The sequence below is a fragment of the Chaetodon trifascialis genome, chromosome 3, assembly GCF_039877785.1.
Source record: "Chaetodon trifascialis isolate fChaTrf1 chromosome 3, fChaTrf1.hap1, whole genome shotgun sequence".
NCBI lineage: Eukaryota > Metazoa > Chordata > Actinopteri > Chaetodontiformes > Chaetodontidae > Chaetodon > Chaetodon trifascialis.
In genome coordinates, this window is record NC_092058.1 from 17,264,953 (window position 1) to 17,279,171 (window position 14,219).

General features: G+C 41.2%; 1 protein-coding gene across 3 annotated transcripts in view; it reads right to left on the minus strand.

Moving 5' to 3' along the window:
- Nucleotides 1-8,438: 8,438 nt before the first annotated feature.
- The window catches only part of slc4a8 (solute carrier family 4 member 8), a 30,383-nt gene continuing 24,602 nt past the window's right edge, over nt 8,439-14,219 (minus strand). For 2 of the 3 annotated variants that reach the window (XM_070957659.1, XM_070957668.1), the window contains exons 22-25: nt 14,026-14,157; nt 13,839-13,936; nt 13,441-13,546; nt 8,439-13,263 (exon numbers count right to left, since the gene is read on the minus strand). In XM_070957659.1, coding sequence (XP_070813760.1) covers nt 13,258-13,263; nt 13,441-13,546; nt 13,839-13,936; nt 14,026-14,157 — 342 coding nt within the window. In that variant the 3' untranslated portion in view covers nt 8,439-13,257. The remainder of the gene's footprint in view (nt 13,264-13,440; nt 13,547-13,838; nt 13,937-14,025; nt 14,158-14,219) is intronic. The other variant, XM_070957677.1, reaches the window with a different exon arrangement.

Genomic DNA, 14,219 nt, shown 5'->3' on the forward strand with positions numbered 1-14,219 from the left:
GCTCGGCTAGTGACTGGCCTCCTGCACCCCTCCATGGTTCATTTCACAGTTCAACACCGCTCCGACACCCTGCCACCTGAAGAGCACACACATGACAGCGTAAGCGCCAAAAGACACCATGAATATGACAAGGCTGTCTATTTTTACTTGATGCAGTCACACAACACCAGATTCTAGGACATTTTTGAGAAACTGGTAAATGCATAAGGTCCAAATAATCAAAAAAGCCCTTATTGTCTTGCGTTTGTTACATGTTAAGTTCAAAATTTCTATTAAAACGCCTATTGTGAAATTAGCTTATGGGAAATTATGGCAGAAAGCAAATAATATGACTGATAATGAGTGTCTCGTTGCTCATACTTTTGCCCTCTTCAGTTTTTCTGCCTGTTTATGGAACACATACACATGCACGTGTGTAAGTGACCGATCGGAAACAGCTTGAATGCTAAATGCCCTGACAGAGAGGGGGTTTTTACCCCCTGAGTACAAAACCGCACGGCCAGCAGAGACAAGTTTCTAATTCTTTGAAGCCACCCACGTTTCAGCACAAACGCAGCAAAAGGAACTTTGTACTCTCTGCAGGCAAGGAAGCCATTCTGTCTTGCGTGGGATAAATGAGTGGGGGATTAGTGTAGAATAGGAGAGTGCAGAAGACATATAAGAGTCAACCTGAGTTGATATATAGAAGAGAAATTAATGAGAACGCCATACGTATGTATAAAGAAAATAAACTATAGCATGTACAATGCAGCAGGAGGATAGCACATAAAAAGAGGGCATATCACACATGATGAGAGAATAGAGAGCATGGGAAATGACAGGAATGTGCAAGAAGCAGCAGACACATTGTCACTGCTGCAGAAAGGACACAAACAAATTTTCAACAAGTGAGAAATATGATTTACTGACCTGATCATGCCTGGATTTTGCTCGCCAAGTGGTTCAATTTGGAAAGTAATCCACTATTCCAGAAAAAGTACAACAGGGGAGCCGATGTAAATGTGAATGTATGACTGTGTGTGTGTGTGTGTGTGTGTGTGTGTGTGAGGCTTGCACTCTCTTCTGGGACCCTATCCTTCTCTCCTGCGCTCTCTCGCTCGCCCTCCAGCTCCCTTCTCCCTCCCCCCTCTCACTCTCCCTCGCCTGGTGACAACAGAGCAGCACATACATCCCCTCCCCCAACCACACCGCCCCTCCCCCTCCTTCTCCCTCTCTTTTGTTAAAACTATTTCAGCAGGAAGGGAGAGAGAGGGAAAAAGTGACCAATCATGCAGTGTCAGAGGAGAGCCTGTTTCCCCCTGCTGTGTGTGTGGGTGTGTGTGTGTGTGTGTGTGTGTGTGTGTGTGTGTGTGTGTGTGTGTGTGTGTGTGTGTGTGTGTGTGTGTGTGTGTGTGTGTGTGTGTGTGCATGAATTTCTGCATGTTGCATATGTGCGTACCTTATCTGCCTAAGTGTCGTGTTTTGTTTTGCTTTTTTAATTGTAGACCTTCAGTTTGATGAATGAGCATGTGGGACACACACTACTGAAAAATGTTGAATTTTCTCCTTCACTGATCACATGAGAAGTTCAGTTATTGTCAATGACTTCTATTGATCTGGTACATTGATCTTAGTATTGTTGGTAGGGTGGGGTTGAACCAACCATGTCAATATTACCTAATTCCTGTCGTACCCCATCCCCCCTACACACACACTATCCTGCACACATGCATGGGCAGCAGCAAATGACCTCCACATTGGCCTCAAACCTTTGACTAAGAAGTGGGTTAATTTTTTCACTTGTAATTTATCAATATCTGATATTCTACACCCACGCTGATTTTATATCATTTTCCTTGCAGGGGCTCATTGAACTCTTTTCTTCTACACCCTGTTTTGTCCCGCAGCCCCACATACATAGAACACAGCTGTGGTTCTGCATTTAGAGTTATGGTGTAGGAGGGACAAGGTGGTCCACTCCTCATGTTACTCTGCTGTAAACACTCAAGGCCCTGCAGGACACACTCCTTCTGCTTTCACTGGTCTCAACACCAAGCCTTGTCCCAAGTGCGCGCACACACACACACACACACACACATGTTTGACATGTGTGAGCCGCGTTTCAGGAGGTGGTTGTTCACAGCACAAACTGTTACTTTCCTTTGTAATTCCATCATATTAGACCATAATCACATGACACATAACAAAAATCAAGCTTACAACACCGGCTCTCTGCAGTCCTTTTGATTCATGGAGGAGAAACTTGCCTTGCCTTGCATGCTGTGTTATTTGAGAATAATAGGAGCTAAATTGTTAACAATAACAGCAGTGGCGCTGGAGGCTCATTACGAGACCTTTCATCTGGTGACTCAGAGGAGTAATGGCTAGCGCAGCGCTCAGCTCTTTCTCCCTTACCTGCTTTGCTGACAAACACTGGGGAAAAAAAGCCATGCTGTTATTTCACAGGCGAGGAAACAATACATCTAAACAATCCCGAATGTGCTGCGGGTGCTGTTCTTTTCATGGCTGTTAAGGTAGGCTGTTTGATACATTCTCCCTGCAGAGTCAAAGCCACCAGATGTGGTCTCTTGTTACGTCAGGAACACCTCCCCATGTGGGCGTGCGGCCCTAAGCGGGTCACTGGGACAAGCAGAGGGACAAAGGGCAGAGCGTGTGCTGATGACAGTCGAGCAAAAGGTGCGGCTGGCAGCAGGTTGGAGAGCAAGTTTACTGGCAGACGCAGAGGAGAGAAATCCCCTCCTCAGCTCAGCTACTGGAACAGATATAACACAAATGTACACAGGAAGGCAGATTTTTACACACACACATACACACACACACACACACACACACAACAGCTATACTGGAAATTGGACATGGTAACTCTAACCGTGGGTCCCTTTGGCCCGGTGGGTGGGATAGGTCACATGATAGCACCCCAGAGAAGCTCAGCTGTTTGCCACTCTAATTCTGTCTCAAGCAGCTGAGCACTGGCCTGCTGCTCCACTGAACTGTCCCAGTAATGATAATAGTGTGTGTGTGCATGTGTGGATCTGTTTCACTCATGTTGTGAAGACATAAATCTGTTCACACAGTCACATTGTGGTGACTCACCTTCCTTATGGGGACAAAATGCAAGTAGATCATTAAATTTTAGGTGAAGACTTTGGTTACGGTCAGGGTAAGGGTTAGACAAGTTGTGGTTGTGGTTTGGGTAAGTCTCATTCAGGAAGTGAATGTAAGTCAATGTAAGTGACACACAACTGTGTGCATAGGAAGAGGGGATGCAGTTAATGTTGACAACAAATTTGTACTTGCATAAACCCAGACTGCCACTGTACGCACAGAGTTAAATAGCTATCAATCCCACATTGGCAAGCATGTTCACATGTATGAGGGGTGAATTATGGGACAGAGAGAGAGAGAGATGGCAAAACAGGAAGAGGAAATCTTTGGAAAAAGAACAGGAAATGTGTGTATTGTCTCCCACTGGCAATGTCAGTGTCAGCACAGGGCTTGTATTTAATGGATAAGTCTGGTGATATTTTATATTTTTCTTACTGTCAACAAATTCCATGAAATGATAAATACTAACAGTGAATTGATCCAAATACCAAGTATTGCTTGACATGGTCTGCTTTTGTCCAGAAATAGCTAAAAACACATCAGCGAGCTGCTCAGTTGCACTGTATGACACATCCCTTCATTGTGACAAACATGGTACCAAATGTGTATCAATCCACAAGTGAAAATAGTCCTCAACAAATGCACTATTTACTCCTGTTTGTCTAACATTTGCAACAGCATACAGCTCTCAGCTGTTTTAGGAAATCACTGAGCATTCTTTGAAAAATGAAAACTATATATATATATATTAATATTACTCATGCTGATTTTCTTTCTTTACTGTTTATTGTCATTGTCATCTCGTCTGGGAATCACGACATTGACTCTAAGCCCAGTACTTAATAAAATTAATGAGACTGAGCAGCATTGGTACACACGCCGGCACATATGTATGCACACACTAACTAGTTTGTTTCTTCAAGGTTAAACAGCACTGCTGTCCCAATGATTTCCACTTACAGCGAAGGCAAAGCTTTAACTGCTGTCATTTTTTTGTCTGAGCAGAAATCACAGTTAACAGGAAAATGTGACGAGATAAGTTTTTGATTCAAACGGTTTTACATGCAAAACAGTTGAAACACCACCCAAGCAAATTCACTGCATGCATGCACACATTCACACACACACGCTCTTCCTCTCACAGACAGACACACACATGCAGCGCAGTGCTCCGTGTTGGAGTGGCTTATTGTTCTCTGGTATATAGAACACAATATCCAAGTCTAGTAATAGAGGTTAGATTAATTGCTGACAAATCTGTATTCAGCAGTTCCCTTTCTCTCTGCTTGACAGATTTATGACAGAGATTGATGGAGGGGAGGGACGAGCCAAGAGCCACCTCTGTTCAGAGAGAAAAGAGGACAACAGCTCAGTGAGTCAAACAGAAACAGAGGAAAGAGGAAAAAAAGAGACCAACAGTGTTGTTTTGGCTGGATCTTACACATGATCGTCACAGGAGGCATTATGCAGTTCTAACCAGAAAAGTTACCTCCAAAAATTGAGCATTTATTCCTGTCACACTTAATACCTCGAGTGATTAGATGTTGATGTGTGTAAAATAATAAGAATGCTAGATTTAAATGATGAATTCAGACCTTGAAATGACCCTTTAAGGAGCACCATGAGGAACAGACTTTTTCCACTGCAGACGTTTTGGCTGCACACAGTAGGAAAAACACAGGTGTTACTAATAACTTTAACGATGGCTCTGCTTTGTTGAAGAGACTGAGCGAGCCATGGCAGTGTGACAGTGAGCCAGCGTGCACAATACCAGGACCCTGACACTCAAGCAGCTAAATGGAATGCAGCCAACATTTATTTTATTATTTACACCTGCTCTTATCAAATATCTACTGAGACAAAACACTATCAGGTAAACCTGGATCTGTGAAAACTGAGCTAACGCTGAACAAATAGAAACCATGAGCAGGATTTACAGTGCTGTGGAAAAACTATTTGCCCCCTTCTAGATGTCTTATTTTTTTGCATATTTGTCATACTTAAATGTGTCAGATCATCACACAAATTTTAATATTAGACAAACATACCCATTACTCATGTAAAGGCAAAATGCAGTTTTTAAATAATGATTTTATTTATTAAGGAAAAAAGCTATCCAAACCTACATGACCCTATGTGAAAAAGTAATTGCCCCCTGAACCTAATAACTGGTTGTGCCACCCACAGCAACAATAACTGCAATGAAGCATTTGCGATAACTGGCAAAGAGTCTTTTGCATCGCTGTGGAGGAATTTTGGCCCGCTCTTCTTCACAGAATTGTTTTAACTCAGCCACATTGGAGGGTTTTCGGGCAGGAACTGCCCATTTAAGGTCACACCACAGCATTTCAGTTGGATTTAAGTCTGGACTTTGACTTGGCCACTCCAAAACCTTAATTTTGTTTTAAGCCTTTCAGAGGTGGACTTGCTGGTGTGTTTCGGGTCGTTGTCCTGTTGCATAACCCAAGTGCGCTTGAGCTTGAGGTCACGAACTGATGGCCGAACGTTCTTCTTCAAGATTTTCTGGTAGACAGCAGAATTCATGGTTCCAATCACAGCAAGTCGTCCAGGTCCTGAAGCAGCAAAGCAGCCCCAGACCATCACCCTACCACCACGTTTGACTGTTGGTATCATGTTCTTTCTATCAAATGCTGTGTTCTTTTAACGCCAGATGTAACAGGATGCACACCTTCCAAAAAGTTCAACTTTTGTCTCGTCAGTCCACAGAATATTTTTCCAAACGTCTTGGGGATCATCAAGATGTTTCTTGGCAAATGTGAGATGAGCCTTTGTGCTCTTTTTGGTCAGTAGTGGTTTTTGCCTTTGAACTCTCATGGATGCCATTTTTGCCCAGTCTCTTTCTTATTGTTGAATCATGAACACTGACCTTAACAGAGGCAAGTGAGGCCTGCACTTCTTTAGATGTTGTTCTGGGTTCTTTTGTGACCTCCTGGATGAGTTGTCCTTGCGCTCTTGGAGTAATTTTGGTAGGCCGACCACTCCTGGGAAGGTTCACCACTGTTCCCAGTTTTCTCCATTTGTGGATAAGGACTCTCACCGTGGTTCGCTGGAGTCCTAAAGCCTTAGAAATGGCTTTGTAACCCTTTCCAGACTGATTGATTTCAATTACTCTGTTTCTCATTTGTTCTTGAATTTCTTTAGATCGTGGCATGATGCGTTTCTGCTCCAGATCTCGCATCCTACTTCACTTTCTCAGACAGATTGTATTTAAGTGATTTCTTAATTGAACAGGTCTGGCAGTAATCAGGCCTGGGTGTGGTTAGTGAAATTGAACTCAGCTTTCCAAAAAAGTGTGGTTGACACAGTTGACAGTTGACTCATGATTTAACAAGGGGGGCAATTACTTTTTCACATAGGGTCATGTAGGTTTGGATAGCTTTTTTCCCTTAATAAATAAAATCATTATTTAAAAACTGCATTTTGTATTTACTCAGGTTATGTTTGTCTAATATTAAAATCTGTGTGATGATCTGAAACGTTTGTGTGACAAATATGCAAAATAGTAAGAAATCAGGGAGGGGGCAAATGCATTTTCACAGCACTGTATACCTTTCTTAAAGGAACAGGTTCACATTGTGGGAAATACTCTTATGTGTTTTATGAGTGTATAAGTATATCCATACCACTCTCACATGGGTACAATAAATATGTAGGTGGGGCCAGTAGCTGGTTAGCTAAGCTTATCATAAAGGCTGGAAACAGGGGGAGACAGCTAGTATGACTCTGGCCAAAGGTAACACAATCTACAGCCAGCACCTCTAAAGCTCACTAACATGCTGTATCTCACTTGGTCTGTTCAGAAAGTGTAAAAACAACAGCTTGCCACGGTGGCTGTTTCCCCCGTTTCCAGTCATTATGTTAAGCTAAGCTAACCAGTTGTGGATGGTAGCGGCATATTTGTGGTATAGATTTAAGAGTGATATCAATCTTCTCTAACTCACAACAAGCAATCTGGTAACACTTGGGTGACAAACAATTGAAGAATCATCTGATAAGTTCCTGTAGTCCTAAATAACATTGAATGGATGACAATAGAGTATTTTTAGAAATGTCTAACTATATATTCAAGACAGCTATTGTGTTTGTCAAACACCGCTGTAACTGTAATAATGGCCACATTCCATACAGGTGTGTCACCTTCAGGTATTATGAGGTTTGCTTCCTTTGCATACCTTAGTGGCAAACCTACACATGGCGCATATCATTAATATTATTAGTTATACTTGTGCTTTTCCTGTTGTGACAGATCTGTTGTGAAAACCTCCCGCTGCACACCCTCAGATGCTCCATGCTAAATGTAGGACACTGCATAGCACTAACATTAATACCTCTTAATGACTGCTAATCATTCAGCATTTTGTGGCAGTCCTGCAGAAGAAACATGCATTCCAGTCTGCATTCCAGCCCCAGTTTGCTCTTCAGCTTTCCTTTACAAAAACACAAGACCTTCACATGAGCACAAAGGACTTCTTTGAATGTGAAAGAACAGAGAAATAAGGCCAGAGTCCCTCCTCAGCTGAGCCACAATGCCACTGGACCCACATGATAATAATCAATGCAATACACAGACTTAAATTACACAGTGGGTAAATATGAGGAGTATTCTGGCCAGCTGGTAACAGTCAAACACTGTGTGGGGGATCCAGATTCACCATTCAGGGTTGGTGGATCATCATAATGTTGCTGATCCCTGATTCATTTCATTAGGTAAAAACCATCTAAAACGTCCCACCCACTTTGCTCCTTCCACCTGATGTCACAGCCGACAGTTCGACCAATTGGTTGAGGCCGCAGCCTGCCAGCTGTTTGTAATCACGGGCATTTGGGAGTCAGGATCACATGACGCCCTCAAGGCATACATGCACATGTAGATATATACATAGAGGGTGCAGTGCATCTTTAACCTCATAGCCCTTCCCACAGGCTACTCCTTTGCAGTCGGGATCACCTCCAGATGTGCACACTGTGTTCTCACCTCAGGATAAAAACCGGGGGAGGGGTGCGGCACAAGGAGGGAGGGGACAGCCCAATGAAAGTGGAAACAGCTCCAAGAGGTTAGGAGGAAGGAAAAAGAGAGAGGAAAGAGGTTTAGACACCTCATGAGTGTGACCAGTGTTTGTCTGTCTTAAAATTATGTAACAGTCTTAAATGTAAGTAAATATTAGGAAGGCGAAGTCCTCACAGGAAGAAACTACTTGAAAGGATTTTGTCTCTGCTGCCACCTAGTGGTACAACTCTGTAAATACATGAAAATACATTACATTGCTGTATCGCCTGTTAAAACTAACATGATGCAATAACTCAAACAAAACTTCTTTCATTTCAACTGTAAGTGTTTATTTTTCATTTTTCCATAGTCAAAAATTAAATTACATATACATATAAAACATGTAGAATCATTTTGCCCGAGACTAATCATTCAGTGGTTGAAGAGACAAGGCATCACTCTTTCTATGGCTCCAAGACTATAGGTTTAAGGTTTCTGCAGTACAGGTGCTCCTTCCCCTGCTTTCTGACTCTCCTCATCTCTCCTTCTTTTCCTCTTCCGTCAAACAGACCTTGTCCTTGAAACAGACACTGGTTTTGTCTTCTATTCATATTTTGAAGGACATAGCCTCACACAGTGCACAGTTTTCACTTACAGCTACTCATAAAAATGAAGTGGAGATTCAGACAGGAAAGAATCTGAAACATCTCTTGCTGTATTTTTATGAAACAAAGAAATGGGACACAGAAATTATTGTTTTTTGAAAGCCTGTGCCTCATTAATGGCTTTTAAAAGGTCTGTTTGTGGTCAAATGTAAGGCGGCCAAAGGTCAAAAATGAAGTGGTTATGTATTCTACGACTGGCACACACGTACGGCACATATATTTATACTCACATCCATTAAAATTTGTGACCTGTGTTGGTCACATGTATATGCAGTAAACCTACAGTACACTGAAGGCAATTAACTGTATGTTTACCATACATTCACATATACATTAATGAGTTAAAAATGAAGGTTAAGACACATGATGCTTGTTAAAATTGCTTCAACATTTGCTAAATAATTACGTTCTTTTTGTCACATCTACAGTCTTTGAACACTGGGTGTTTAAAAGTGTTTTTCACGATTTGGTCTGGTCCATTATGGAAGTACTTCTTCATATTTTTTTCTCAGTTTACACAGCGTTTGTTAGCACTCACGCATTTGACTTAGAATATATATTTACATGGTGAATAGTATTAAGTCATGCCATTATTTAGTTTAGTTATGGGTCCTCTGCCACACACAAACTATTCACATTCAAAAGTATGAAAAAGTCGAAGCAGACAGCAAACACAAGACTTTCATACGTGTCTTGGAGGAGGTATTACTGCATGATGTTACATTGATAGATTACTGCACTTGTGCACTTTGCTTTGAAGTCACTTGAATAGAAATGATGGGGACTATTGAGGAAGTAGCCTTGAAAATGGTTGTAAAACAAATCATGAACTGATTTTTAACTGGATTTCAAAATGACCACATGAAGCCATCAATTAATGGATTGAATATCTTAAATGCATCATTTTTAATGGATTATTTTGTTTATTCTCTGATATTTTACACATTCTTCCTCTTGCAAATTGAATTCATAAGCAATAAAACTCACCATTAATCTGTTCAGTACATTCAGAGGTTTTGTTGCTTCAGTCTTACTTGTCTGGTATTAACTTTTGGTAGCCACTGTTAGCTAACTTTAGACATGTATTGATGTGTAACTAACTTTGCTCAGTCAGTTTCATATAGCTATAATTACAGAATATATATTTATTACATCATAATTTACCAGTGTCCACAGTGGTTGCTGTTCAGTGAAACATACATAGTCATAAAGATAGAGGCCAAAATGTCTGAAAAAATATTTGAAAAGTTTTTCCATTAATCCTTGTTTTTATTCTCTTTTCGCTCCATCTTTTCTTTTATTCTCTTAAATATCAATCAATAATCGATTCACAGGCAGGTTCAAGGCTCTCCAGGTCCTCCATCGAGAGCAAAAGGGTGTGACAATCCTGCTTTATTACACCATCAGTGCTCTTTTCTCTTTGTGTCATGACCTTTAAAATCATTTTATGGAATTCATTCATATAAATACATTATTCATGTGCTGCATTCTTCAGCCTTTCTCTGAGCTCATCTTGCTTATTACATATATATACATAAAGCAAAGAGAACACATTGGAATTTTATATCTAAAATATTATTGTAATGAATAATAAATTATTGTAAAATCATTTATTTGCTTAATAGATCTCTTGAAAATAAAATATATCACAAATTCTTTATCTACAGAAAGTGCAGCTACAAACAAAATGTTACTGAAGGTCATTCTTTCACGCCGCCTGCTCCCTCTGGCTCTGAGAGACCTATCCTAAATTAATTAAAGACATCAGACACTCTGATGGTATAACATGAGGGAGAGCTTCTTACAGTAGAACCTTGTTTACCCAAACATGTCTCAGGAATCCACATAATGAGTTTAAGTGAGACAATGGCAAGATATTGTCTTTAACTTGTGCGGAATTGCTGAAATTTTCTTTTTGGCACATGCAATGAAAGTGCTTTCTGGCCTCAATTTGTACATTCTCCTGAACTGCCTCTGTTCCACTCAGGCACGGATAAAAAAGGTTACACTGGCACAAAAGGACCCTCATAAACATAGAGTTGGTCATCCCAAAGATGACCCAAAGGTTAATTTGGGTTGGATTTGCGGTGAATTATTGCTCAAAAGAAAATTATGTAGCGCCCCTCAAAAAAAAAAAAAAAAAAAAGAAGAAGAAGAAAATTCAAAAATTAAAAACTCATTTTCCTGATACTCCAAGGGATACACACACACTCTCTCTCTCTTTCACACACACACGCAACCATTTACCCGATGTGGTTTCCCCTGACCGGACATCACCCAAAGTGCCTTGCAGGAGCATTCATGAACTCGTTTGAGGTAAAGAAATAAGACACTGTACTAAAACATGACAAAGATTCTGTAAGAGCAACCTCCATCCTACACAGTCATTAGTTCAAAGACAGACATCCATAAAGGGAAAAAGGTTACGCCTCCATAAACACATTATTGATGCCACTGCTTCAACTGAAGTGGGTCTTCTAACATTTACAGTTTTCAGTTTACATCATCACACACGACTGACACAAAGATTTTTGCCCCAAAAGAGGATTTGTCTAAGTACTACTGAACCTGCAATGTATTTCTAAAATCTACCAAATAATCCACCATATCATCACTATTAGAAAAAGACCCCAGTGATGGCACATTAAATAAAAAGAGGCTCTAGTAGATTTAAGGAGTGATGACTGATAAACCTACCTAGAAATTATTAAAAAGAACCTGGTTTGATTTCATAGGAGCATTTTCACTCCATCATAACGCCCAGCTGAGTGTACAGTGGAGGAGGGAAACCTGGGTGTTGTTTACGATGAAAGGGTGAAAAAGGGGTGTAGAGAGGTTGTTGTTGTTGTTATGTGTGTGTGCTCTTCTATCTTTGTGAGGACAAAATGTACTTAAAGCCATTACAATCAGCATTTTTATAAAACAGCAGATCACATGCCCACTTGTATTTGAAGGGCCTCGCTTGTAGTGATGACCAGACAGTAAGTTATCATCCAAATCTGCAGTTCCCCTCAGCATTACAGAACTTCATACCTTATTTCAACTGATTTTCCAACCTGTAACTTTACTGTTGTTCACGAAACAGCCAACAGGCAAAGTTAGTGACCGGCTGGTGAACATAGTTGGAACATTCAGCAGCTTAACAGCTTGTGTTGCTCCACATCTGCTGGGTGTGTAAATAAGCAACAGTTTGCTAACAAGTTCACAATATCAACTTTAAAGGTGATAATATCTCCATGTTGGGTTTACAGCTTATAAGTAGCCAAAATACATTATTGCATATTAAAATGGTAGGAAGAGAAAGCATTTATTGGACACACTTAAACAAATGCAGTTGTTAGACTCTCCTCATTAATTAACAACAGGCGAACAAAAGAATAGAAACACCTTCAACAGCGCCACAGTACTATATCGTCCACTTTCCCACAACAGTTTCATTTCAGGATTGTTATATTGACCTCCATCAGTTAATCAGTCAATAAAATGGAAACTGAGAATATTCCTGGTTTATATCTGTGCTAAGGTTCAGTTTACTGGTATGGCTGTGGCTAGTTCTAATATTAAACAAGAGAATTTACAACGGGCTGTTTCATTGATGTTGGGCAGTAAAGCTGATATTTATAGACAGGCAACAGCTGTGTCGCTGTTCCCTGAAAACAGCCCATCTTGACTTTTAGGTTGATATTTTTGGAGATAGACTTTTGACACCCATTTACTGACTGTAGAGCTGTTTGAGATGTTACATCCAGAGGAGTTTAAATGAATCGCTTTCATCTGTGAATCAGCCAGTGTCCCTATATCTCAGCGAAATCATCATGGCTGCCAGCAGCTGTCACAGTGTCCTCGCAGTTGTTCCATTATTTGGTGTGACTGTGAATGGAGCAGCTCCAGGATTTGTCTCTAGATTGCAGATTATCAGAGCCTGTCTTGTTGCTCTGTACAAATTAATTAAAATTGAGCAGTTCAATACTGTTGAATTTTCACAGGTGTTTAATTAGGATGGGAGGCCAAAGCTGTGTACGGGCCAGACCTCATCACTAGGGACTTTCTTCCTTGTCTCATTTCATAAAAAGTTGAAAGCAGAAGATGATGATGGCTGAGATGAGGGTTTTCCACTGGTTAACTGATTAAGATGGTTAAGATAGCTGAGGTTCGTGCTAGTTTCTTGTTTAAGGTGTCTGAGTAGGATTAGGTTAGCACTGGCTTTAATGTTGATGGGGAATCAGATTCTAAACACATTTCCGGTCCTGACAAAGATAGAAGTTCATGTGTGCGTCTATGTCTCTGTGTGGTTTGTGGACAGTGTTATGTGTTTGTGGGTAGCTGGTACAAATCACCGAGACTGGTTTCTCTAAGCACTGAAGAAGCTGACGGTCAAAGCAGCCAAATCGCAGTGTCCTGTGGTCCAGAACTTCAGTCAAGCATCACAGCTGAGTCTGCCAGGACTGTGGACGTTACTCATCTATGAATGTGATCCCTTCAATCCTGCAGAGTAAAAACATACCAACCCAGAATTAGCACAGCACAGAGCACAGTTCGGCAGCCCTAAACTTGCAATCACAAGTTGGAGCAACAATTGCCAAGCACAAAAGAAGTGACCACAATGTGCACCAGGAATATTTCCACATGATGGGGGTGAGGAAAGAGAGGGTGTGGCCTTGCCTTCTTAGCAGCCACAGGACGAGTGTCCTTTTGATTGGAGTTGAGGGATTTCCACACGGTGGTTTTAGACATTTCATCAGATATATTAATATCAGAGGGGTCACACCTGAGGGGCAGGGAGAGGAAAAGGAGGATGAGAGCAGAAAGCAGATAAGGGATAAGGTTGGGGGTTGATTTGGGGCTTAGGGAGAGGTCTTAGCATGTTAGTTGTACACGGTTGCACTTGAAAACAGACCAGCACACCCAAACAAGACGAGCATACATACAGATAGACTGGAGAGTGAAACTGATCCTCTGATGTCTGTCCAGGCCATTTAAATGTGTGTGTGTGTGTGTGTGTGTGTGTGTGTGTGTGTGTGTGTGTGTGTGTGTGTGTGTGTGTGTGTGTGTGCATTCACCTGGGGTCATGTGCTCTTGGGGTCTGAGCAGGTTTGTTGCTCTCCATGGGAATCTGCACAGTATCTCCCTTTTTTTCACTGAGCATAACTTGTGATTCCTAAAAGACACACAGCCCCACCACAGACATGCAGTCACGCATTTTTATTTATTTTTCATTTGTATGTTTCAAGATTCAAGCAACGCTACCTCTTCTATCGTTTTGGAGGCATCGTCAAGGTTCTTTTTCTTCCATTCAGGCATTAAGTCATCCAGGTAACTCAGCTCTCGCTTAGAGAAACACAAGTCCAGCAGCTTGCGGACGAAAACCAGAGCCAGCACCTGCAGACACAGGAGAAAAAACAAGCCCGTTATTTTGCTGGAGAGACAAATGATGAGAGAGA